At 37.5% G+C, this 25,571-nt stretch overlaps 1 protein-coding gene across 1 annotated transcript in view; it reads right to left on the bottom strand.

Annotated features, from left to right (window-relative positions):
• Tbc1d22 (TBC1 domain family member 22) overlaps nt 1–24,988 on the bottom strand; it is a 32,928-nt gene extending 7,940 nt beyond the window's left edge. The window contains exons 1-9 of the mRNA XM_069837767.1: nt 24,825–24,988; nt 17,876–18,083; nt 15,411–15,538; nt 15,185–15,331; nt 7,595–7,735; nt 7,373–7,512; nt 5,694–5,822; nt 4,278–4,464; nt 3,824–4,006 (exon numbers count right to left, since the gene is read on the bottom strand). Coding sequence (XP_069693868.1) covers nt 3,824–4,006; nt 4,278–4,464; nt 5,694–5,822; nt 7,373–7,512; nt 7,595–7,735; nt 15,185–15,331; nt 15,411–15,538; nt 17,876–17,958 — 1,138 coding nt within the window. The 5' untranslated portion in view covers nt 17,959–18,083; nt 24,825–24,988. The remainder of the gene's footprint in view (nt 1–3,823; nt 4,007–4,277; nt 4,465–5,693; nt 5,823–7,372; nt 7,513–7,594; nt 7,736–15,184; nt 15,332–15,410; nt 15,539–17,875; nt 18,084–24,824) is intronic.
• Between the last annotated feature and the right edge of the window lie 583 nt (nt 24,989–25,571).

Genomic DNA, 25,571 nt, shown 5'->3' with positions numbered 1-25,571 from the left:
CTTGAGGATAACAAAACAAATGTCTTCATAATAAAAGACTCAAGTATAACACCACTACTTTTTTTTTAATTGGGTTAATTTACGACGCTGTATCAACATCTAGGTTATTTAGCGTCTGAATGAAATGAAGGTGATAATGCCAGTGAAATGAGTCCGGGGTCCAGCACCGAAAGTTACCCAGCATTTGCTCCACAACTACTCTCTCACTAATACATGACAAATTATATGTTACATGTTCTTCCAAATGCAACACAGATTCCCAGTGAAATTTTAATCTGTATGCAAGTCTCAATTACATTAAAATCCAAATTATCAAGGAAATGGAAGGTCAATGTTGACTACAATTAGTAAACATTGATGTGTCTGGAAGAATGCCCAAAATTTCAAATTATATGGGTGTTATAATCTTCCAATAAAAATGTTCCAATTTTAAATTTAATACCGAGATCTCTCTAAACAACATTCATAACTTTTAACTGTATGACTCTTTGAAAGACTAGAGTACGAAATACTTCGAAGTTTAGACGATATGTTATCATGGAAAAATCATGTAAATGAAACAACCAAAAAGGCACTAAAGACAATGGAATTTCTTAAGCGATTAACAGAGTGAAATGGGACTGTTCTGAAAGAACTTTAACCACCACACATATAATTATTAGACCCATACTACTTCACTGTGGTGAGATTTTGATTACGGCATCTAGGATGATGGAGAAATAATTAGAAGTTATGCAAAACTATGCTATGTTAATAATAAATGGGGCTATTAAATCAACCCCAATAGAAGCAATGAGAATATTAACATGAAAATATCCTATTATAATTGGATTATTTAAGCATAAGTAGAAAAAAGCAGTTCTGATATATGAAAAATTAATGGGGTTGTCAGCATACATGGGGAAGCAAAACTGTTGCACCCAGAAATCTAAAAACTCAAGTCACCTTTTCTGGGAAAAATAAGGGAGTTAGAATACATATTCGAAATCCCCATAGGTCGAGAACTTACTTTATCCACAATAAATCCATTTCATTTTGATCTGAATATCTGCAATTTAGAGTTGACTGAAGAGATTCACAATAAGACCGCATGTGATGAAAGTACTGTATTCTGAAATTTTCAGCACTGAGACAGTCTATAAGCGACACCAACTAGAAGAATGTATACATGTCATCACAGACAGCTCCTTAATGGACTACGAATCAGGAGCAGGTAGACCTTGCACAATATTTACTGCCATGTGGGTCAAAGGACATTAAATTTTGATGGAGATATCTAGTAATAAAGACAGGAGTGAAAAATGTATTAATTAAGAAAGATACATGTAATAAATGTCATCCTCTTCAACTCCAAAGCAGCTATTCAAGCAGTGTTCTGGCCTAAAAGTTCAAGGGAAGGAATGCCACACAAAACTATATCTACACTGCTTAATAATGGTGAGCCTAAATCACTTGTCCTTAAATGGATTCTCTCACATTGTGAGAATATTGGTAAGACATATTTGTCAAAAAAGAATCTCTTATTAATGAAGGAAAAAAAAAGACCTGTAACTTATACATCAATAAAACGAAAATAAATGATGACTCCAGAATCAAAGCAGCAGTCAATAAGAAATGGGGACACATGTCATCATAATCATAATCATCAACTGCAGAAATCGTGAAGAAATGAACAGCATCTAGAATTCTGTGCAGCAGTTGAAGGTGAATGGTCCTTGGTTGCAAAGTAGTGGAGAACAGGACTGCAGCTAGCTTCAAAGTCAAATGCAGCGCATTAATCAACAGCAAGAGCAACAACAAATTTGAAGTTCTTAAAATTGTGCTTTGGTGCACTCTCATAACTTCACCTACACCATTTTGAAATCCAACTACTACAATGTAACAGAAAAAAGCTCATTTTTTCGTGTTTCTAAATTCCTTTTAAAAAAGTAATCTCTATGTCCTTTAAACTTTTTCTCACTACATAGTATTATTTTCTTTATTTGTAGTCTGGATGTTCATGGTTTCATGCACATTTTTTTTTTTTTTACTAATGGCTATTCATCTTTCACCCATATGAAGCCAATTTACCCATAGTCATTGCCCAGGGTACGCCATAGGAGGCTGGTCTATATTACACTCGCAATGAGATGAGATGAACGAGATTTATTAGGATGCCACAGGGGAACGGAGATTCTGGAGGAAACCCATGTTACTTGGACCATGGGTTTGCACAAAGCAAGTTATAAATTGTGGGTATGCTGGAGATCGAACCTGGGTCCACAGGATTATAAGTCCAGCACTCTAGTCGCTAGACTGCCATGCATACAAAATATAGCATGTGCTAAAATTTCTTAGTGGAAGCATTTATTATGTTGCCTATACATACCACCTAATAATCAGGCACATAGATGAATGTTGATATACAGCAGTTTGTAGAACTATGTTCGAAAAAAAAAAAAAAATTCTTTACTATCTACAGGTTGTTGCAGAAGACTTGAGGAGAAATTTTATGTTGAAATATATTATAATAATTTATTTAATACTTAACTAAAAGAAAAGAATTAATTTTATATGCACTGAACATAAATTCTGGCAAGCTATACACCAGAATCATTGTTTTACAAAGTGGTACATCAAATTCCTTATAGTATGTGAAACTATGTGTGCAGATATTCATCGAATAATTTCCTTAAACTACAGAGGTTAATCATGGCTGGTGTATTAATGTCCAGTGGGTGCACATGTTACATGTTTGGAAGAGAGAAAGACTTGTGACATATATAAACATAAAACAAAAATGAATAGAAAGAATATGAAATATTCTGGAACAACTGAAGTGCATTTGTAATGAAGGCAATATGAAGTTAACAACAGACAACGAGTGCACAGATGGTCAAAGTCCAGCAACGAGGGGTGATATTGAGAGGGAACTAAAAAAGATGTGCGAGAAAATAGATGAAACTTGTATAAAAATTCAGAGAGTTATGTGATAGTTAAAGAGACATGGAAGTGCAAACTAAGACATGTGAAGTGTAAAAGTGATCTAGAGGAAAGATCTGACTTAGTCTGAGGCATTAGATGCAGTCAAAAATGTGAGTATTAGATCAATAAGTTAACTGAAGGGGAACTGCGAAAAATATAGAGGATCAAGGAATGAAGTGTTAATAGAAAATGAATAGAGTAAATTAGAGAGATGAAAAGCAATATGGTAGCGAGACTAATAAGAGTAGGAGAGAGTATGGGCAAGTAGTGAGAGTGTACCGTAAAAGTTATCCAATAAAGTGAAAAAGTGACAAGTGAATCGAACAAGAAATTGCAAGGAGGTATCACAAACATTAGAACATTGCTAGAATAACTGAGACAAAAAATATAATAAGATAAAGTAGATGAGAACGTTAAACATAAAAGTAGGGATAACAGTAACGAAAGATGAAAATGATAGTAGTAGAGATGGAGGAATAGATGTAGATGCGAATGTTACTATATAAGAGTAAGGTGGTCAGTATTGCATAGTAGTTGGAAATTAGAATGAGGGAAGAGATAGAAGATCAAGACTTGTAAATACTTGACATCAGAAAGAAGAGATAGGCAGAAGCAGGGTTAAACTTTAGATATTTGGCAGACTGGGGGAGACATAGATGATAAGATAAATATAAAGGATAGAGGATGGAATGTAAAAAAGGTAGTGGTGGACCGTATACAGAAATGTGAGGGAAGCCATTACCTGAAAGACGTTTGATGACAATAAATATGAATATGAATATGAAGTTAAATATATTATCATTTTCCAGAAAAGGAATTTCGTAATTGTAGCAGTTAATCACATTCATTAATAACTCACCATCTATCCTCTGTATCAACTCCTTTAATTGATTCACTTTATGCTGAATGCCTAACTGAGCAAAGATATAATTATCCTGGATTCCATCCAAGAATTTAGAGAGGCACCAGAATGAGTCTGCTTCTATAATATCACGTTGCTCCTTTGGCAATGAAGACACTTCCCAGTTATCCAAATCTCCATCTACAAGTAAAGAACAAGAAAGCACCAAACAAATTACAGTGACTTCAACAGACATGTTTATAGTCAAAACACAATATCTTAATATCAATTTAGAATTTCGTTATATTGTTTTGTTACTTGGTCTATTGTAACGTATTACTTGGTCATTACACGAATAAAATGTTATCTTTTACAGAATAAAGATGGGTTTGGGAAGGTGCAAACAATCACATTAAATTTTCTACAACACTAGCTCAAACTTACTTGATAGAAAATTATTTTTAATACTCACTGACAGGTATAACTTCTTGTAGAAAAACTACGTAGAAAGGAGTAACCAGGTCATTGATGCCCTGCACATATCCTGATGCAGGATGTCGAATTGCCCAGATAAATAAGATTCTCTCAAACATTTCTTGGACAGTCTTCTGTTGAAACAAGGCAATTAAGGGACTCATTCGAGGAATATCTATGTGAATCTGGGGAAAAAAATGAGTGTTAGTACAATATTTTATCTCTAATGGTGCTGAAATACATCTCAGGGAATATGAAGTTTACACTGTGTATTGTTGGGGGAGGGGGGGGGGAGAAAAGAAAAAAAAACAGCTCATGGAAACAATTTCAATGCTATTTACTTTAATGAACAAACTGTGAAGATGATTGTAAAAAATACGAGTAACTGATACCTACACCAATACACAACTCAGAAATATGGGCATTTAAAAAGAAACAAAACCAAATGAAGGAAAGAGAGAGAAGAAGTTAAAATTCCTTGGCAGCTGTCAGGGAATAATTTAGAAAAGTAAAAGTTATATTTATTACAGGCCATGGATGCAAACAGATTAGTCAGAGGTTAGAACTTCCACCTTTACAATCATCAGTAGCAGTAGGGATGTCAGTCCTACGTGTTTTTCACTTTTACTCCAAGGGAATACACCTGGTATCATTTCTATTGGAGGTTGAGTGAACTCCAGGGCCATTGTGGGACCAGAATGATTAGGACATTAGGAAAAAACATGACCCCCTTCAAGAAACGAACCTGTAACCTTCTGGATTGCGGCACAATGCCTTAACCCGACACAGGTCACGTAGTTGTTTATTACACGAGAGGTTGCGCACCGGAGGCCTTTTCCACTGCTTTTACAGTTATTTTTCTTTTGTTTTATTTTATTTTACCACGGTCATCTGTTTAACTCAAATTCGATTAAAAGTCGAGTTGTGTAGTTCTAGTGCTAGTGTGACGTTGAGGAATTTTAATTATTGAAGAAAATCATATTAGTGTATTCTTTTGAAATGTATTATAAAATACGGTAAATTAAATCTGTAACATAAATTATGTCTTACAATGCAAAATCTCGTTAGAAAACTCAATTAGAGTCTGGAAATCTGCTACACAAAAGTGTAGATAACATAGTTTGAGCCAAGAAACCATAAATGCATAAAACACTTCGTATGTTGGAATAGTCTTAAATAAAGTTAAGTAGTTTTATATATATTTTTATTGCAAGTACAGTTCTATTGAGACTACCATGAAGGCTGCAAGACAGGAGCTGTTAGAACAGTTGCAGGTAGTAAAAGTGAAACTCAGCAGTAAGGCTTTAAGATGCAATCTATTATAAGCAATACATACCGAACTATTTAGCTAATGTGTACTAAGGGAGCAACCATAGTTTTAATGAATTAAGGCTTGATATGTACTTTAGCTCACCTGCCGATATGTATCCTGATAAGTCTCGTCTCGTTCTGTGTCATAATACTGTTTCACCAGGTTCCAGTAATCCAGTCTCTTCCTCTCCAGCACTTGTTGTCTTCGTTCCAAGTTGGCTGGGAGATAACCCTAGATATAAAAAGTACTCTCATATGCTGCTGATATGGTTGTACCAGTATTCAACTTTACACTATGTGTATTATATCGATGACTAGAAAGTGATACCTTGTATCTAAAAAAAAAAATAAATAAAAATGGTCATTTAGTTTAACTACATTGTTATTTTATTTCCCTACGAACGAAAATCAGAATATTTCAGAATAATGTGAAAGCAGTTCTTCTATATGGCTGTGAAACATGGAAGGTAACTGAAGAGATCTCTAGAAGTCTTCAAGTCTTTATAAATTACTGCCTTAGAAGGATTCTAGATAGCTGGAGGCCAAACACAATTTCAAATAGAGTTATGGGAAAGAACACAAGAAGAGCAAATAAATCTACAAATGAAACGAAAGAAATGGGGATGGATTGCCCATACTCTTTGAAAAGAAAATTCTATTGAGAAAGAAGCTGTAAGATGGAACCCACAAGGCAGAAGAAAGAGAGGAAAACCAAAGTTTACCTGGAGAAGAACAGTAGAAGAGGAAATACAGAAGGCAGGGACATCATGGCCCAAAATTGCCAATATCGCTCAGAATAGAAGATGGTGGCGAAAGTCTGTTGAGGTCCTTTGCTCCAGTGGGAGATATACGAGATTACGACGACATTATTTAGATTAATTACATTATTATTATATTCACAAAATTGAAAATTTAACTATTATTTTGTCCTCGAGTATGTAAAGCAGAAGCATAAAATAGCTCAACTGCACAATTTGTCACCCTATACTAAAACATATGTGTCTGCCAATTTCCTTTGTGTGATACCAACTTGAACTCAATATTAGAGATCCACTGTGATCATGAAAACCGTATTACTTATGCCAATCTACGTTCAAAAGGTATGCAATTATGGCAGCAGCAAAAGCAGAACATAGCATGCTAAAACAGTTAAAATACCAATTACAATCACACATTGCCTTCATCTGTGGCATGATAGCTCCCTTACTCCTATGTTTTGGGAAAAAATATTTTTTAAAACACTTTTTTTTATTCACGTGCAAATTTACAGATACAAGATATCATTTCTTAGCCATCAATATATAATAAACTTCAGGAATACTATCTGCTCTAGAATTGTTTTGTATTTGAGCACATCTCCTGCATTTTTTGTAGAACCTTTTATTTAACACTGACTTCGATTTTCTGAGAAAATCTACTAAGCAAACTATTTACCAGTTCTTCTTCACGAATAAATCCTCACAACATAAATTATTTGCACATTTACATATTTTTTTCGTGGATTACTATTCCAAGACAGTATTAACTAAAAATTTGCTAACTAGTGCTATGACATATAAACTGTATCAATGCGTGACAAACTTTTAGGTCAGGTTAACTCCGTTAACTCAAATGAATGTCGTAAAATACAAAAACTTATTGAAAACTTTTCATGCAGATTACACAGACATTGAAGAAACAAGGATAATATCAGAACTTATAATTTTATAATACATTATTTTCATTAAAATACTGCCGTTAGTGAATATACAAATTAAAATAAATTGGAATTCCGCAATTTACCGAGAGAAGGCGCCAAGTTATAGCCCGCACTTTTACTGGAATCCCTGACCAACTTAGTTGCCTCAATTCTTCGAGATTCAAAAGTGGAGTTTCCAACAGAGGTTGAAATCTTTCAAGCTTGCTAGTTTCGCAGTCAGCACCTGCAAATTCATTCATTTTAATAGTGGTATACTAGATTAATTCTCTAAAAAACTATCCTAAAACCAAATATGTTAGACTAACCTTCTCGAGAAGGGATCTGAAATTTGGATCTAGAATTTCCTCGGAGGGGTTGCGGACGCCCTGGAAATTGTCTCTGTGAGAGTGGCGAGCTGGGCACTTGAGGTGTGAGTGCGCGGTGTGCAGGAGATGCCATATGGTGCCCTACAGAGAGAGATAATTTTAAAACCAATTCTGTTAAGACATTCTGCTATGTATCGAATCATTCTACCTAATATTTTACATATAATGTTAACAATTTAAACTATATCATAATACAAAACTTGATTTTCTCATGCCAGAATTTTTTCCTTCAGCAGAACAAGAAATATTTTATACAACATTTTGCAGGATTTATTTTTATATACTGCAAGAATGCTTTTCAACGACTGAAATCAATTTTCACAAAAAGCATAAAATTTATCCTTGGAAGCATGTAACCTCTAGAGAGGAGTCACCAGGTGCCGGATAGGGGAATGACCTCATTGACTTAGCTGATGGGTAACTGGAAAATAAAATACAACTTGCAGACCAAACAGGCAGGGCAGATGAAGCTCCTTATATGTGGTGAAATCAATAAATTCATCTAGGAGAAAGAAAATTCTGATCTAAAACCCTCATCCTCCAGCTTTTGGGAGGACTAGTAACCTGTCCTTGTAAGAAAAACTGTAAACGCTATGAACTCTCAAGAATTAAGCTGGATTGAAAAATAATGACTGACATGAGAGTGAAACAGGCCACTGACAGGAAGATAATGAAGTATATAGTTTAACAATTAAAAAAAAAAAAAAGTTTGTTTCCAGATATTTTAATACTGTTTCTAAAAATTTTGAAGTTGAGAACTCAATCGGATCTTACTTGAATATTATCATACCACATAATACAAAATGTAGGAGATCTCTCAACTGTTAGCCGAATTCCTAACCCAAATAAGTGAAGTCACATAAAAATAATTAACACAAATTTTGAAATGGAGCTTCTGGGTTGAGATGCTGTGATCTACTGATGTAAATATTCCCAGACATTTCGTCTACTACTGCAGCAGACATCTTCAGTGGAGAGGTATCCTAGGTCGAAGTCTTCTGCTAGGGGTACCTGTGGCAACTGATACCTTGACTGGTTGCCTGTCCCTATTTACAGAGCTGGGGATTGGCCTTGGTGTTCCATTGTCATGGTGGTCTGCACCCATTGGATCTCGGTGGCCTTGGACTGGTCATGGTGTTCTTTTGTCCTGGCGGTACTCATCTGCTGGATCTCGGTGGCCTTGGACTGGTCATGGTGTACCATTGTCACGGCAGTCTGCACTTGCTGGATCTCGGTGGCCTTAGGCTGGTCATTGTGTTCCATTGTCGCAGCAGTCCGCACTTGCTGGATCTCGGTGGCCTTAGGCTGGTCATTGTGTTCCATTGTCGCAGCAGTCCGCACTTGCTGGATCTCGGTGGCCTTAGGCTGGTCATTGTGTTCCATTGTCGCAGCAGTCCAAACTTGCTGGATCTCGGTGGCCTTAGGCTGGTCATTGTGTTCCATTGTCGCAGCAGTCCGCACTTGCTGGATCTCGGTGGCCTTAGGCTGGTCATTGTGTTCCATTGTCGCAGCAGTCCTCACTTGCTGGATCTCGGTGGCCTTAGGCTGGTCATTGTGTTCCATTGTCGCAGCAGTCCTCACTTGCTGGATCTCGGTGGCCTTAGGCTGGTCATTGTGTTCCATTGTCGCAGCAGTCCTCACTTGCTGGATCTTGGTGGCCTTAGGCTGGTCATTGTGTTCCATTGTCGCAGCAGTCCTCACTTGCTGGATCTTGGTGGCCTTAGGCTGGTCATTGTGTTCCATTGTCGCAGCAGTCCTCACTTGCTGGATCTTGGTGGCCTTAGGCTGGTCATTGTGTTCCATTGTCGCAGCAGTCCTCACTTGCTGGATCTCGGTGGCCTTAGGCTGGTCATTGTGTTCCATTGTCGCAGCAGTCCTCACTTGCTGGATCTCGGTGGCCTTAGGCTGGTCATTGTGTTCCATTGTCGCAGCAGTCCTCACTTGCTGGATCTCGGTGGCCTTAGGCTGGTCATTGTGTTCCATTGTCGCAGCAGTCCTCACTTGCTGGATCTCGGTGGCCTTAGGCTGGTCATTGTGTTCCATTGTCGCAGCAGTCCTCACTTGCTGGATCTCGGTGGCCTTAGGCTGGTCATTGTGTTCCATTGTCGCAGCAGTCCGCACTTGCTGGATCTCGGTGGCCTTAGGCTGGTCATTGTGTTCTATTGTCGCAGCAGTCCGCACTTGCTGGATCTCGGTGGCCTTAGGCTGGTCATTGTGTTCCATTGTCGCAGCAGTCCAAACTTGCTGGATCTCGGTGGCCTCAGGCTGGTCATTGTGTTCCATTGTCGCAGCAGTCCGCACTTGCTGGATCTCTGTGGCCTTAGGCTGGTCATTTTGTTCCATTGTCGCAGCAGTCCGCACTTAATGGATCTCGGTGGCCTTAGGCTGGTCATTGTGTTCCATTGTCGCAGCAGTCTGCACTTGCTGGATCTCGGTGGTCTTAGGCTGGTCGCTGTGTTCCATTGTCGCGGCAAACCGCACTTGCTGGATCTCGGTTACCATCTGTTGTACCGTCGTTGCGTATAGGTTTAGTACGAGTCCGTTTCAGGACAGGATGCCAGTAGTTGTTGAGTTTCAGACCCTCTTCTTTACGATTGAAGTTGTTGGTATGTTTATGGATCTCAATCACCTCCTAAAATAGATGGAGGAAGTAATTGGTTGTATTACTGAGGATGTCTGTATCTCAGAACTGTATGTCATGCCTCCTATCCTGAAACGCATGTTCCGCCACTGCAGACTTATCCAACTGTCCCAATCTGCAGTTCCGTTGGTGTTCTGCTAATCTCATTTTGACGCTCCGTTGTGTAGTGCCTATGTATATGGCACTGCACGAGCATGGGATCATGTATACACCTGCGGCAACCAGCTTGTCTCTTTTGTCCTTGACCAATCTCAGCATGTTATGGACTTGTTTGGTTGGCAGGAAAACTGTGTCTACATCGTGACGTTTCAATATCTTGTCATTCCGGTCCGTGACATTATGATGATATGGGAGGAAGACAGTGCCCTTCTTCCTCTGCTGGACTAGAGCACGGCTTTGGGATAGCTCGTTCAGGTCCCTCCTGGGATGTATGGCCCTCCTAATCTCCGGAGCTGAGTACCCATTAGTGCTTAGCACAGCTCTCAAATGAACCATTTCTTTTTGGAGATGTTGTGGTTCTAAGATTCTCCGCAGTCGCTCATTCAGAGTCTTCGTCATCGCCCGATTTTGACCAGGATGATAGTTTGAGCTCTTATGTAGGTATCTGTCTGTGCAGGTGGGCTTCCAATAGACACTGTGTCCTAGGGTACGTCTGGTTTCCTGTGAACCAACACATCCAGGAACGGTAATCTTCCATCTGGTTCTATTTCCATCGTAAACTGGATCTGTTTGTGGACCCCATTTAGATTAAGAAAATCCTTTAGTGCTGGTTCTCCATGTCTCCACACCACAAATGTGTCGTCCACGTATCTGAACCAGCATTCTGGTCTGTGTCGTGGCCTTGAGTGTTGTATCTTCGGAGGACTCTATGTAGAAGTTGGCAACCATCGGGCTAAGAGGGCTGCCCATCACTACTCCATCTGTCTGTTCATAGAACTCCTCGTTCCATTGGAAATACGTTGTAGTGAACACCAGTTGGAATAGCGCTACAATGTCTTCTGGAAAGACGTTCTTTAGTAGTTCTATGGTTTCCTTAATTGGGACTCTGGTAAACAGAGACACCACATCAAAGCTGACCATAACGTCTCCAGGTTCAGTTCTCAGCATTTGAATCTTCTCAATGAAGTGGCTGGAATCTTCGATGTATGACGATGTCTTGCTTATGTATGGTTTTAGTAGGTTGCTCAGGTATTTGGCTCATGCGTATGTTGGTGACCCGCATTGACAATTGGCCTGAGCGGAACATCCTGTATGTGGATCTTAGGTAGTCCATACAGTCTCGGCGGTAGTGTTTATGACTTCTTGATTGTGCGTTGGATTTCCATTTGAATCGACGAATTCTTGATTAGAAGGTTGGCCTTCCTTAAGATGACTGAGGTCAGATCCTGCGCCAGTTTTTTATATGTAACTGGATCTAACAAGTCTCTTACTTTCTGCACACAATCCTCTGTGTTCAGGACTACTGTTGCATTCCCTTTGTCCGCCCCTGGTATTACGATGTTGTCTTTCTCATTCAAGTTCTTTATAGCCTTCCTTTCTTCTTTGGACAGGTTGCTTTTTGGTGGTACTGCGTGTTGCAGTATCCTCACAGTCTCACGTCGGATCTCTTCTGTTGCGTCTGGGCTGAGGTTTCTGATTCCCAACTCTATGTTTGCAATGATGTCTTCAATTGATACCATCCGTGGTGTTACCGCATAATTCCCTGCCTTCGCCAGGACTGTGATTTCCTCCATTGAAAGCATAGAGTCGGATAGGTTCATACCGTGTATTTGGTTCCATAGTGTCGTTAACAGCCTTGGTTGTAGTGAGGTGGTTGTATTTCTTCTTCAGATGTTCGGAGACTCGGTGCAGTTTGAACTCCAGGCTAGCATATGTCATTCTGTCTATAACGGTCCAGTCTTCTATTTTCGGGCTGTTACTCAGAAGTATGTGTAGGGTGTACAGGTTGTAATCATTCATGGCTAGTTCCCGATGGGTTTGATGAATCCGTTCTCATAACAGGGCTTTCTCTGTCCTATTATAGATCTGGCGGGATGAAGCCGTTTGGAACTGGCGTTTCATACGCAGGAATTGTGGGATGACTCCTGTGTCTCGGAATTGTAAAAGGAAGGTCAGAGAACCTAGGAGTTGAGGTTTCTTTTTGCGTAGAGCTTCCAGTCGTCGGACCAGTTGGTATGTCTCCTTTCCGTAGAGGTGATTAATCTTAGTATGTAGGCTTTCATGGTCGGTGTCTAATTGAAATGGAGCTTCCAGGCTGAGATGCCATGGTCTACTGGTGTAGATATTCCCAGACGTTTCGTCTACTACTGTGGCAGACATCTTCAGTGGAGAGGTATCCTAGGTCGAAGTCTTCTGCTAGGGGTACCTGTGGCAACTGATACCCTGGCTGGTTGCCGGCTCGATAAATAAGGACAGGCAACCAGCCAGGGTATCAGTTGCCACAGGTACCCCTAGCAGAAGACTTCGACCTAGGATACCTCTCCACTGAAGATGTCTGCCGCAGTAGTAGACAAAACATCTGGGAATATCTACACCAGTAGACAACAGCATCTCAGCCTGGAAGCTCCATTTCAATTAGACACCAGCCATGAAAACCTACATGCTAAGATTAACACTGAAATTTGCCGATGTTCATAATAAAACTGTGCCAGAATAGCATATAACCTCAAGAAGATAGCATTAATTTGTTCATGAAACATGCAACTGTATCCGATCTTGAACCAGTAACATATCTAGTTTTTAAATAAGGGGCAGAATGGATCCTTGTATCTATGTACCACACTATAATTTTGTATTTAGTTCATGCGGCTGCACATATGTAAAGCCACTATTACATTCCAAATATCAGATTCTGAGAATAATAAAGGAGTTTCGTTCAACCTGCTTATAATAGAAATTTTTGCCGATTAAAAACATTCTGTTTGTTGCAACAAGGAAATATTCCAAAAGCACTGAAACAGAAAATGCAAGCACTGTTCATATTTATTACTGACCATCGTAATTATGTAGCAACTCTGAGAAATTTTAGTCATCAGTTAATAGTGTAAGAAGGGCTCGGGTGGGGGGGGGGGAAGGAGCTAACCCACAGTAAGTTAGTTTCAAGAAAAAGCTATTTGAACATTTAAAATACCTATAATTCAGGAGTGTGCGTGAATGTAAATGAAACTTTTCTGAACTAATGTGTGGAGTATTCAATTTTGCTGAGAAGAGAGTTTTTATGTAAATCTCCTTTTTATGGCAAGTAAAATAATACTTGAAAGGAGAAGGAAGTATAAAATTGGGTTAGCTCCTTTTTTCCTCGACTTTTTAAACATAATGCATGGGTTAACAGTTGTTTATGAATGAATTGTATACATTATGTTACACATATTTTATAGTTTTTAGTTCAAATATTGTGTGTCTTACTTCACCTGATTATTCATCCTACTATCATCGACCATTTCAGCTTCATTATCAGGAATAGCTATTGTTGATGACACTAACTTTTCATAGAGTGTGTGATATTCTGGAGAAATCATTCACAGAAGTGCCCGTAAATCAGTGTGCTTCCTAAAGTTAATGTGAATTAACTCTTATTATTATGACGCATCAAAGGTTGAATAACTTTGTCCACAAACAAGAACTGCCTACTTTTTCTAGGTGCTACAATCTTCTTATGAGATGTAACATATTGCTGGCCTTTATTTTTCTTTTGCTTTGCTTATTCTTTTTCAAAATCGAGCAGCATTACCTATAAATATTTTTATTAGAATTATTCTAACAGCAGATCATATTTTACACTCATGAACAATCCCAAGTCTTGGTGTCAAAGCTGTCGACTAAATCAAATGAGAGTCCTAAATAACCGCCAGTTTTCAACATTATGCTTCTTCCTACTTACTGGACCTTTCACAGGACTTTGCTCTATACATCATGAAATATCCATTTCTAGCTAGAAGAAAGAAATTAAAATTAATATCTCAACAACAGACTTCTGAATCAAATCAGGATGGATTTACTACCTAAATAATTAACAAAGAATTCTGAGGAAGTCTGTAGGGCTTAAATGATTAATGAAAAAAACAAATATGATTACTTTAATTACAAATTAAGTGCAGTCATGGACAAAATAATAATTATTATTCCACATGGCTATAGTTTATTCCCTAAAACTATAATATAATCATCAGTTGGTATGCCTACATCATCTCTGAGGGAAGAAGGTGTTAAACCACAAAACATATTTTATCGAAATTATTGTATTAAACATACTTGTGGTGAATATTATCCACTATCAGAAGAATCTCCAGGATGGAGAACAATCGCACACCCAAAGCTCTACTAGATGCATTGCCCGTAGGAAGAAGGAAAGTCGGACGACCTAAATTGAGATGGCTGGATGATGTTCAGGCTGACCTAACAAAAGTTGGAATTAGAAGATGGAGAACACGAGCATTAGACAGGAGTGATTGGTCGGATGTTCTGAGGGAGGCTAAGGCTAAACTGCAAGGGCCGTAATGCCAATGATGATGATGATGATGATGATGATGATGATCAGAAGAATCTTCAGTGTAATCTGGATCATTAACACTATTATCAATGTCAAAATCATTTCCTGTATCGCTAGAACACAACATCTTTGTCATCTGCCATTTTAATGTGGGTTAACATCTTTTTTGTTCAGAAATCTAACACCAGAATTTAGCTGGAATAAAAACTGTCGATATTGCGGAGTTTTTACTGCTACAAGTACTATGTGATGGGAGATGGTGAAAATACTAATACGGAGTGTGATATATACGTTTTCTCAGTTTTCATAAAGTGTGGGTTAGCTCTTTTTTTCACCGAGCCCTTCTAAATATAAAGCAAATATTAAAAGAAATAAACCAACACAAAGTATATCATTGTACCTCTTTGTGGAGGTAAGCACTGCATCTTTGTGACATCACATGGCTGTGAACCAGGCATTACATTGGTCTCGCCTGTTGGTGGACATCGATGACTATTAATAACACTCAAAGCAGCTGACTGAGCTACTTTCTTCGAAATCTTCACATCTACAAACAAAAATATTTACAAAAATATATACTTAATAGTCAGCTAATACTATCCCACCGTAATTTACTAATCTGTTACCTGAAATTATGCAGAACTCATCATCCCCTATGTCCCATGCATCACTAACACTGTCTTGAAAATCTTGGAAAGAAGTGGAGCTAGAATTCCGCTGTCTGTTACCTCTGAGTTCTCTCTTTGGACTTGGTCTAAAAAATACAATTAAAACAAATTAATTACACTCAATATTTTAGCCTAATGTAATTGAAAGTGAATCTTCATAACGCAATAAAACGACAATTAAATAAAAAAAAAAGTGAGCACAGACAGCATTGTAATAAAGTACAGGCTGTTCCAAGTCTCTTATATAGATGTGTGAATGTTCGATGGTCACAGGTAAAGAAGAAAAAAAAACTGAAGTGTCTGAAATGAGATCTAAGAATATAGATGACAAGATAAGAAAGATGTAAGAAAATAATTAATTGCGCTAGGAATAGGTTTTAACATTCTTTCTGTCATATCAGACTGCCTAAATGACAAAATATAACAAAAATTTAAACTTCTTGATACCATAGTAAAGTTAAAACAGTAACAAAGGTTCAATTTGCTAATACATGACAGTATGAGAAAAATTATTATAATAAGACTATATAATTTGGTCCCAAGTTCATACTGTATAAATGGTTGTTTATTATTTCAATAGAACCTTTCAAAGCAAGAAGGGCTACATCTAAACAAACTTGCTTTGGAATGGAGAAATTTTTACTGAAATTTAAAAACCACATATGGATTTCTTCTCGAAGTCAACAGCTTCTGGCTGGTCCACAACTATTTCAAATCGAAATGAAGCATACCTGTGAAAGTATGTAAGAAACTCACATTGTGACAAAAGCTAGCCACATTCATACATAAATAATACCTAAAGAAACACAGAAGCAACTGCAGCTTGTATCTGAATGTTCTAGGACAGAGCCTCCATGACAAACATTAGCAAAATATTTTTATTATCATGGGTCCTTACTACTACTTCTGCTCCTACAAATGACTTTTAGAGAACCCAGAGGTTCACTGCTACTCTCACATAAGCCCGCCATCAGTTCCCATCTTGAGAAAGTTTAATCCAGTCCCTAGCATAATATCCTACCTCCCTCAAATCCATTTTAATATTATCATCCCATCTACGTCTCGGCCCCCCAAAGGTCTTTTTTCCTCTGGCCTCCCAACTAACACTCTATATGTATTTCTGTATTTGCCTATATGTGCTACATGCCTTGCCCATTTCAAACGTCTGGATTTAAAGTTCCTAATTACGTCAGGTGAAGAATAAAATGCGTGCAGTTCTGTATTGTGTAACTTACTTCATTCTCCTGTAACTTCATCCCTCTTAGCCCCAAATATTTTCCTAACCAACTTATTCTCGAACATCCTTAATCTCTGTTCCTCTCTCAAAGTGAGAGTACAAGTTTTACAACAATACGGAACACCCGGTAATATAACTGTTTTATAAATTCTAACTTTCAGCTTTTTTGAGAGCAGACTGGATGACAAAAGTTTTTCAATCGAATAACAACAGGCATTTCCCATATATATTCTGTATTTAACTTCTTGTCGAATGTCATTTATATTTGTTACTGTTGCTCCAAGATATTTGAATTTTTCCATCTCTTCAAAGGATAATTTCCCCGTAAGTTTCACGAGTTCTTGCTGTATGCAATCAGTATCTGTGGTAAATTTTTGAAATTGTTGATAATAGTACAGAATGTCACCATGTAGTACAGGCAAACCTTGCAGGGTATTTGTTGAGAAGGATAAGGGAGTTGGGAGATGACTGTGGAGATAAGTCGCCTTTATAGTTGCCGTAATGTAGGAATCTCCTCTCTTACTAAGGTTTCCATTTCGGTTTTGTGTAGGCATTGTTTTTCCTGAAAGTGAATTCAAAACAGCTCTTGATGTGCTTAAACTGATCTCTCAATGTTTATGCCATGAAGTGAATGCCATTAAACCAAACAAATTTTGCAAATGCATCAAGTATGTTAACTCTGCTATATTTATGAAAATAATTTGGTAAACTTTTCCAACATATTGTCAAACACTTGCAGATCATAGTGGTCATTCTGATGACCACTGGATAAGCAAAACAGTGCTTCTCTTCTTTATAAGGAGTGAATGTAGGGCTGCCTCATGTGAAATATTCGTAATATTAAATTAAATAAGATATTTTATTATACCCTAAATACTAGGGACTGATGGCAGGCTTATATGAGGGCGACAATGAATCTCCGGGTTCTCTAAAAGCCGTAAGTAAATACGCCTCCACTTTGGTATTTCAAAGCCTTCCCAAATATCAATACCATGTGCCACAGGTTACAGAAGTAGAGGAAAAACAATCCTTAGGTCCCAAAGTTTTTAGAATTTGAATGGTCCAATCAGCACAATCCCTAAAGAAGATGACACCAATGATGGTCATCATTACCATTACTATCATGGTTACCACCATCTCTACTGTCTTAATTTCATACAATAACATTTCATTAGTCTATGCTTACCTCCCTGGAACTGCCTTCGTATTTTTTTTCCAGAATGAAGCTTTGGCTTCTGGGTCAGAAAAATTCTCTCCTATTCCATCCATAATTACAGTGAGGACTAATTCATTTTGCTTATTTACAAATTATTGGCATAATTATTTGTCTTGAGAAGTCAGAGAATTTTGTCTGCTTATTTTCTCACATTTTTAAATATATTATCTTCATGAATCTGAAACACAGTACATAACTATATTATATCAATTCTTTGATTGCACGCCAAAATTATAAACAAAACCAAAGTTACTTGGGCCAGTTTCCATACGCAAGTTATAGAAAAAATGGCATTTATTAACACATGAGGACTGCAGTGGTGAAGGGTAGAAGTGACATGATAACGCTTTTCCCCTTGATTACAATGTTGAATCTAGTTCAAATGCATCGCAGGAGGAGGTCAAGTCAGTCGAGTATGATGAGGTAAAAAACTCGACGGAAGAACCAGACAGAGGTGGAAGTGGTGACATCGAGCACATTGACGAGCCTGAATCTAGTGAACTCGAGCCTACAACTTGATTCCAGAAGTGACTGAACAAAATTACAATGGACTTCTTAAATTCGCAATGAACACAAGAATAGCACTATTGCCTGACTTGCTGAAGACAGAAATAATACAGCTGGGTTCAAAGTATTTACAGAAGAGTGAGGGACTTTTCATACCAACAAATAATTGTTCTATGAACAAAAATTGGTTAAAAAGGAAATTAGGCGACAATGGTCATGGTGAGGAAATCATTCACTCATGGCTGGTCTATTCTCCATCTGCATTTTGCTTTGCTGCCTTCTCTTTTCCTATCAAGCCATCAGTCTGCATTGAAACAGGATACAGGATTTAACTATTGGAAAGCACCTAAAAGGATATATGTTCATGGAAATTCCAAGATATACCACACATCTTTAAAAAATATATGAAAAAAAAAATCTAATTAAAAATATAGGTGTAATTGATACAGAACTTCAGACACAGATTGCAAGGGAAAAGGAAAAGTGGCATGAAATCTTGAGGAAGAATCCTTCATTGCTTATACTTGTTTTTTTGAAAGATGGGACATGACAGTTTAGCGGCCCAACTTGGAACTACAGTGCTATGTTGCCAATATGGACTACCACAATGCCAGCTGAGAAGGTATCAATTAACGTTACGATGGCTGACGTTAAAACATTCATTGACAATTGACGCAAAGGTAAGAAAACAACACAAAAATCGACAGAGAATCAAAGACGAAACGTACCAATGCTAACACTGTGTGCACAATAAATGTCGCCAAGAGAGCTATTAAGCACTCGCCATGTGGGAACGGTAAGTTTGGCAACTCAACCATTGTTACCATAGCAACAGGCCTACCACGCTATGTGACATTCAATTGTTTTTCCAATCGCAACGTTCCTGTCATGTCCCATCTTTAAAAAAAACAAGTATAGACACAAAACCTACCTCTGCAGGGACACAGGGAGTCGCTTGAAATGACCAGGGTTGAGAAAAACCCGGGTATTTAAAAAAAGACCCAACCCAGTGGGTTTTACTGGGTTTTTTATGGCTTTCTTTGGGTTTTATTGGGTTTTTCTCTAATGGGTATTAAATAGTTCAATTTCGTGACTAAGTGATTTAGAACACCAATATATTCTAAGAACTACTTCATGAGCAAAAACTGGTAAATTAAATAAGCAAAGATTGGTAAATTATTATTAAATATTCTTAAGTTGGCAGCCTGCCATTCCACTATCTTGATAATATGTTATATCCAAGATTCAGAGGGGCAAGAATAACTGCAGATCAAGAGGAAAGTGCAGAAAATTGGCTCACAGAGATTCATCCAGAGTGGGTGACAAGTGTTATGTCTTTTAGGATTGCTCATTCTGATTATTTTCCTGCTACTATGTTTTCTGACGCAGTTGTACAACAGTTCAGTCCAAACAAATGGTGGAAAATAATGGAATTGAAAACAACAAAAAAGGGGAACTTGCCAACAGGATTTATTAGCTTTGTGAAAAGTTTAATTTCTTGCCCTGCCAGCACTGCATCCATTGAGAGAATCTTCTCCACCTATGGGCTTGTTTGGTCAAAGCTAAGAAATAAGTTAGGAGAGGAAAAAGCTGAGAAATTAGTGAAGATCTACAGATTTCTGCATGTTAAGAAGGACTGAATTGTGATGTAGTTAATATTAATACCATTCTACAATAAAACACCGTATTGATGAGAGTAATTTTTTCTTTATAATGAAACATTACCTAATTAATAACTTCTGCTGACAAATTGTTATAGTAAATAAATATGATGCACCTTTTTGTAATATTTTGTATGTTGATTAAATTACGAGAAATAAATATATGGTTTTTTTTTTTGGGTTTTGTGTCGGGTTTTATTGAAGGGGGTTTTTTTGGGTCGGGTTAAATTACAACCACCCTGGAAATGACCGATGGCTCTAACATGGGTAATTTCTTGGTCTTATTGAAACTGCTTTCGGTTTTTGATTCTATCCTGAAAGAGCACCTAATTCAAGCAGAAAAACATCCTGGATCGACATCTTATCTTTCACCAAGTGTTCAGAACGAATTCATCCACCTAATGGCTTTCAGTGTTCAACTCAGGTTACTGAAAAGCATAATGCCTTAATGGTTGACGTGACTTCTGATCAGGCAGACTAAGAGTGGATCTCCGAAGTACTGAGGTATGTGGAGGATGATTTTTAGAAAAAAAAAAAGTACGTGTTAGACATTTTTTGGTTTCATTGAAATAAACAAAGGAGTCAGAGAGTGTGGCTGAAGTTATCTTGAAGTAACTAGAGGCAGACAAAATGGATAAAAGACATTGTTGGTCTCAGGGCTAAGAAATTCTAAATTATGATTTAACGATGCTCGCAATTGCATAGGTTATATCAGTGTCGCCAGTGTGCCAGAATTTTGTCCCGCAGGAGTTCTTTTACATGCCAGTAAATCTAATGAAATGAGCCTGTCGCATTTAAACACACTTAAATGCCATCGACCTGGACTGGGATCGAACCCGCAACCTCGAGCACAGAAGGCCAGCACTATACCAACTATGCTACCGAGGCCGACCCCAGAGCTAAGATAACACTGCTGTGATAGCAGGACAGATATTTTGTTAATCAAATAATTAAGAAGAAAAGTAACTTAACACTGTTCGTAAATTGTGACAATCACTCAGTCAACTTGCTGGATGCAGTAATACACCATAAATTGATTAAGTTTTTCTGAAAAATCTATGTCTTCTTCGCTCTTTCAACACAGCACTGGGAAAAACTGAAAATTATCATTTCTGTTGTTTTAAAGTCAGAGTCAGAAACTAGATGGAGTGCAAGAGTTGATGCTTGAAGCCCATCAGCAATTATATTGAAGAGATACTTCTAGTTCTTCAGGCCATTATATATGACAAGAACGAGAACAGTGAAACAAGACGTGATGTAGGATAATTATACGGAAGCTTGTTGAATTGCAGATTCTTAGCATTGTTGGGATTCTGGAATGAAAGTCTTATTTCAATCGACCGAGTTCAAAATGTGAAATGTCTCAGAGATAATTTTTATGCCAAATGTCAATGAGTCACCGAGTGGAGGATTTGCTAGAACAAATGGAATATTGCAGCTGAGAGACATCAAAGACGAAAGAACATGTTTGACGAGAGCTCAAGAGATGATTTAACTGCTACAAGAATTTCAGGACTCACTCTACCATCTTCACGTGGAAGTGGACAAAAGATTCTCTCTATACCAAGATGCTGATTCATAGTTCACATTCCTTCTAGACGTCAACGCACAGTGTTTGAAATAGTGACTTAAAAAAACAAGTGCAGAAGTTTGGGCGAAAGCTACAGGTGGGATATTGATAGGCAGAGATTTATTTGTCAGCTGTGAGACATCATTTAGCAGGTAGAAACTGATTCTTTCCTACTTAAGAGCATCTGTGTGCCAAGACAGACTGGGTGATCTTGTCCTATTCAAGTGTTGAGAGAAAAAAAAAATAGAAAAAGCCAACTTTGAGGACATTATAGACAAGTTTGTAGCACTGAAGGCAAAAAAAAAAAAAAAAGATTGTGATTTTTTTGTACATGATGGAAAAAATGAGATTTTTGAATAATGAAGTTTCTTTTTCTCCAGAGTCTAAATCGTGTTTAATGAAGTAGAAAAGGAAAGATGAAATTCGAATTATATGCAATGTAGAAGGGGAGAAACACAACTTTCGCGCTTGCCATAGCCGGTGTTATGCTAGATATGCCTCTGATGATGACTACTGGACGAGGGAATGCACATGGAACGCGAAATTCGACCTATTAATAAAATTTCTCTCTCGGAAGAAAAATTTCAAGTGTACTTGGCACAGACAGCAGAGTTTTCAACCTGTATGGTAATTATGGGTAGGGTAATAACTGAGGGTATCATATAATGCAGGATATCGTATTTGAAGAATATCTACTTAAAAGCGATAATTTCATATTAAAAGTTAGTGTAATGTCATTACTTCGTGGTTGCATTCTCCAGTTCATTCATATCTGGCAACTGACAAACGCTTCAAAACAAATGAATAGGAAAACCAAGAAATTGTAGGGAAGTGCATTGTTGTAAAAAATAGGTTTGTTCCAGCACGGTTCAGAATCGATTCTGAACTGCCTGCTGATGTGCAGTAGCTCAATGTGCGTTCCAACAAGACAAGAATTGATTCCGAAGCGATACTGAACTCAGTTCCCTGTTAAAACATGCTTTATAACTCGTTCAGAACGAGTGAAATTGGTTCTCGATTAAGAGCAGGATTTGGGAATTCTGAACTGCTAACGCATATGCAGGCGGTTTAATCTGAAAGTTATGGTTAAAATGCTTCGTGATTAGGCAGGTTAAAATAAAAGAAAATAGTCCATCATGAGTGATTTGGAAGGTAATAGCGATATATTTTACGAAGAATTAAGTTCGGAAAATAGATATAATTTTAATACGAGAATAAACTCCCAAGGCCGTGAAAGAAGAATTCAAGAAACATTCTAACAACATAAAATCTCGAACTATTTCTGACACCGTACACAAATGGCGCATGCGTCGAAAGAAGTTCGGTATTAGTTCGCAATACGTTCTTAACTGCTTGCTGGAACAAACCTTATATAAACTTGAAATGATGTAAGTTGTATTTCCGGTATCTAAAATATGTTAAAAACTTGTTTAATCCACATGACGTTTATGCGAATAATACAGTACTAATTGAGCTAAATACACTCGTTTATCTGTGAATTATTATTATGATACTGTTCGCCTACTAAGAAGCATCAAATGTTTTCATGCAAGTTATTTTACAACTAGTTAAAAAAAAAACTGTACTTTAATGTATTAAAGTTACAGCAATTTATCATCATAAGAAGATAACTCTACAAAGCCTTGACCCTAGCAATCACTTTAAAATCTCAAGTAGTGGAACTGCAATTTCATGGTACCAGTAGCGTTCGTGTTTAGTTTCGTCCTAAATAAGGGAGTGATATTTTATATTACTGTATTTGTATATCTAATGCAGTGTACAATATTGTATTATAGATCATTCGTTATCTCGAGAAACCAAATTCTTGATTGAGCCGTAGCATACAGTAAGAACCTTATGGTGGGGGTAAGTGAGCTCCCTAGCTACAAGTAGAAGCGTACTGAGGGAGGAAGCTTCTCAGTCCACTTTGTGCCTCCCCTGACGCGCAAGCAGTTTTCACGAGATAACAGCCTACGAAACAAATGTATTAGGGGGATGATATCCAATAATTCCGACTCCGTGTCATTTCACATTAAGTCAGAGTGTTTTCTTGTTAGTCTTCTCACTAGGGTATCTGGAGGGCAGGTTTGAGAAATTTTACGTAGACAAAAACTGATATGATGATCGAAAGTGTTATACAATTACTCATGCGAAGGGACACGACCTCTGGAATGCTTAAGGTGCATCTACACGTTTAAATTTTTCTTTCAACTTTACGCATTCAAGCAATGCATGCAAGAGTGAACGAAACGCATTCAATTGTGCATGCCTTTTTCAACTAAAAATGAGAATTTATGCAGCAATTGAAAGCTACCCATCTCCAAAGGGTATCATTTGCGTTATTTGGTGTAAGATAATTCGTTTGGCATATTGAAATTACGAAATGGCGTTCCTGTGCTTAACATTTAATGATTATCGCAAATACGAGTGCCTATCCATTAATTCATATATATATATATATATATATATATATATATATATATATATATATATATATTTCAATATGCGGGACGATATTTCGCGCATACCAAGGTTGAGGCTGTGATAATTCTTAAGAACTAAAATTAACGCAAAATACATCGTAGACTGTTTCTAATATAAGCTTGGAATAGAATAGAATTTAAGTGAGGGGGGGCACGAATGGCCCAGCACTGCGACCTGTTGAGATCTATTGCGCTAACCCTCAATATGGAATGAGTTGCGTGCCATAGATCCCCTACATGCACCAACCCAACCACATGACTCCCTAACGACCGGTCCCTACAGCCAACAGAAATACATACTTTTCATTACGAAAGATATGACTACCCAACAAATATTAGGATAATATCAATGTTACTAATTTTTAACAGTTGAAATAGTGGCCTATTACCTTAAAAATCATATATGCTACACAATAAAGGCATTTCTGTTCAAGGTTCCAAAATTTGTCTACAGATCGTACGCAATTTATCATAACTTGTAAAGATTGCATTGCAAAACACACAGAACAATATAATTTAGAAATTAAAGCTAATATATATCTAAGCCAGCTCTGGGCATAAACGAGGAAGTGGAAGGGACGCAGAAACCCCTGCCCACGTCTTTTTTGCTTACACCAAATTATATACTGTTGTTGTTAATTATTATATTACTACTGTTATTATTATTATTATTTCAGTACGTAGCATTGTGATTTTACCCTCTTTGGTGATAGCTGATATTAGTTGGCAACACCGAAGAGATGGCCAAATTCGATATAATCCGTCACAGACCTTCCTGTCTGCTAGTACCGCACCAAAACATAACTGTCTCAGCCTGGAAAGGTGGAGTGGGAAGTTAAGGGGTGGTCTGCAATGACTCAATTTATCTAATAGCGGCCAGGCCTGATCTAGGCCCTACTTTTCTTCAAGTCTGCAAAAGAATGAATTATTACACACAGGCCTAGACCGAAATCATGTTCTCATAATATGTAAATATACGAAATGTCTCTGTTATTAAGTTACTGTTATTCAACTATCTTATAAATCTTTCAGTTACAAAAATGCGGAGCCCCACTGAAAGCAATTTGTAACAACACATGTGTAGGGTGTGTAGGTTTATGTGTATATTCTAAAGCCAAGTTACGGTTCATAACATTGTTCTATATTTCCCATGCATTTCTTAGTCCATATATATTTTTTCACTATTCATTGGCATTTCAATTTTGCCTGAGGGATCCTATCTCAATTCCTTAAAAGCACCCAGTCCAGTTCCTTTATAATTTAATATTAGGCTTACATCACAATGAAAATAGCTGAAGGTACTTATTATATATTATTAATCAATAGATCCAGTGTCAAGAACCCTCAAAATTTATCACAAATTCAGACTTAACAGTCATTAATACAATTCTTTCATCAAATTATAGGCCTCACTTCTGCACAGTGATAGTTTTTTTATTTAAGGT

The sequence above is a fragment of the Periplaneta americana genome, chromosome 10 (assembly GCF_040183065.1).
Source record: "Periplaneta americana isolate PAMFEO1 chromosome 10, P.americana_PAMFEO1_priV1, whole genome shotgun sequence".
NCBI classification, from domain to species: Eukaryota; Metazoa; Arthropoda; class Insecta; order Blattodea; family Blattidae; genus Periplaneta; species Periplaneta americana.
Note: the sequence above shows the minus strand (reverse complement) of the source record. Positions and strands in the feature narration are given on the sequence as shown.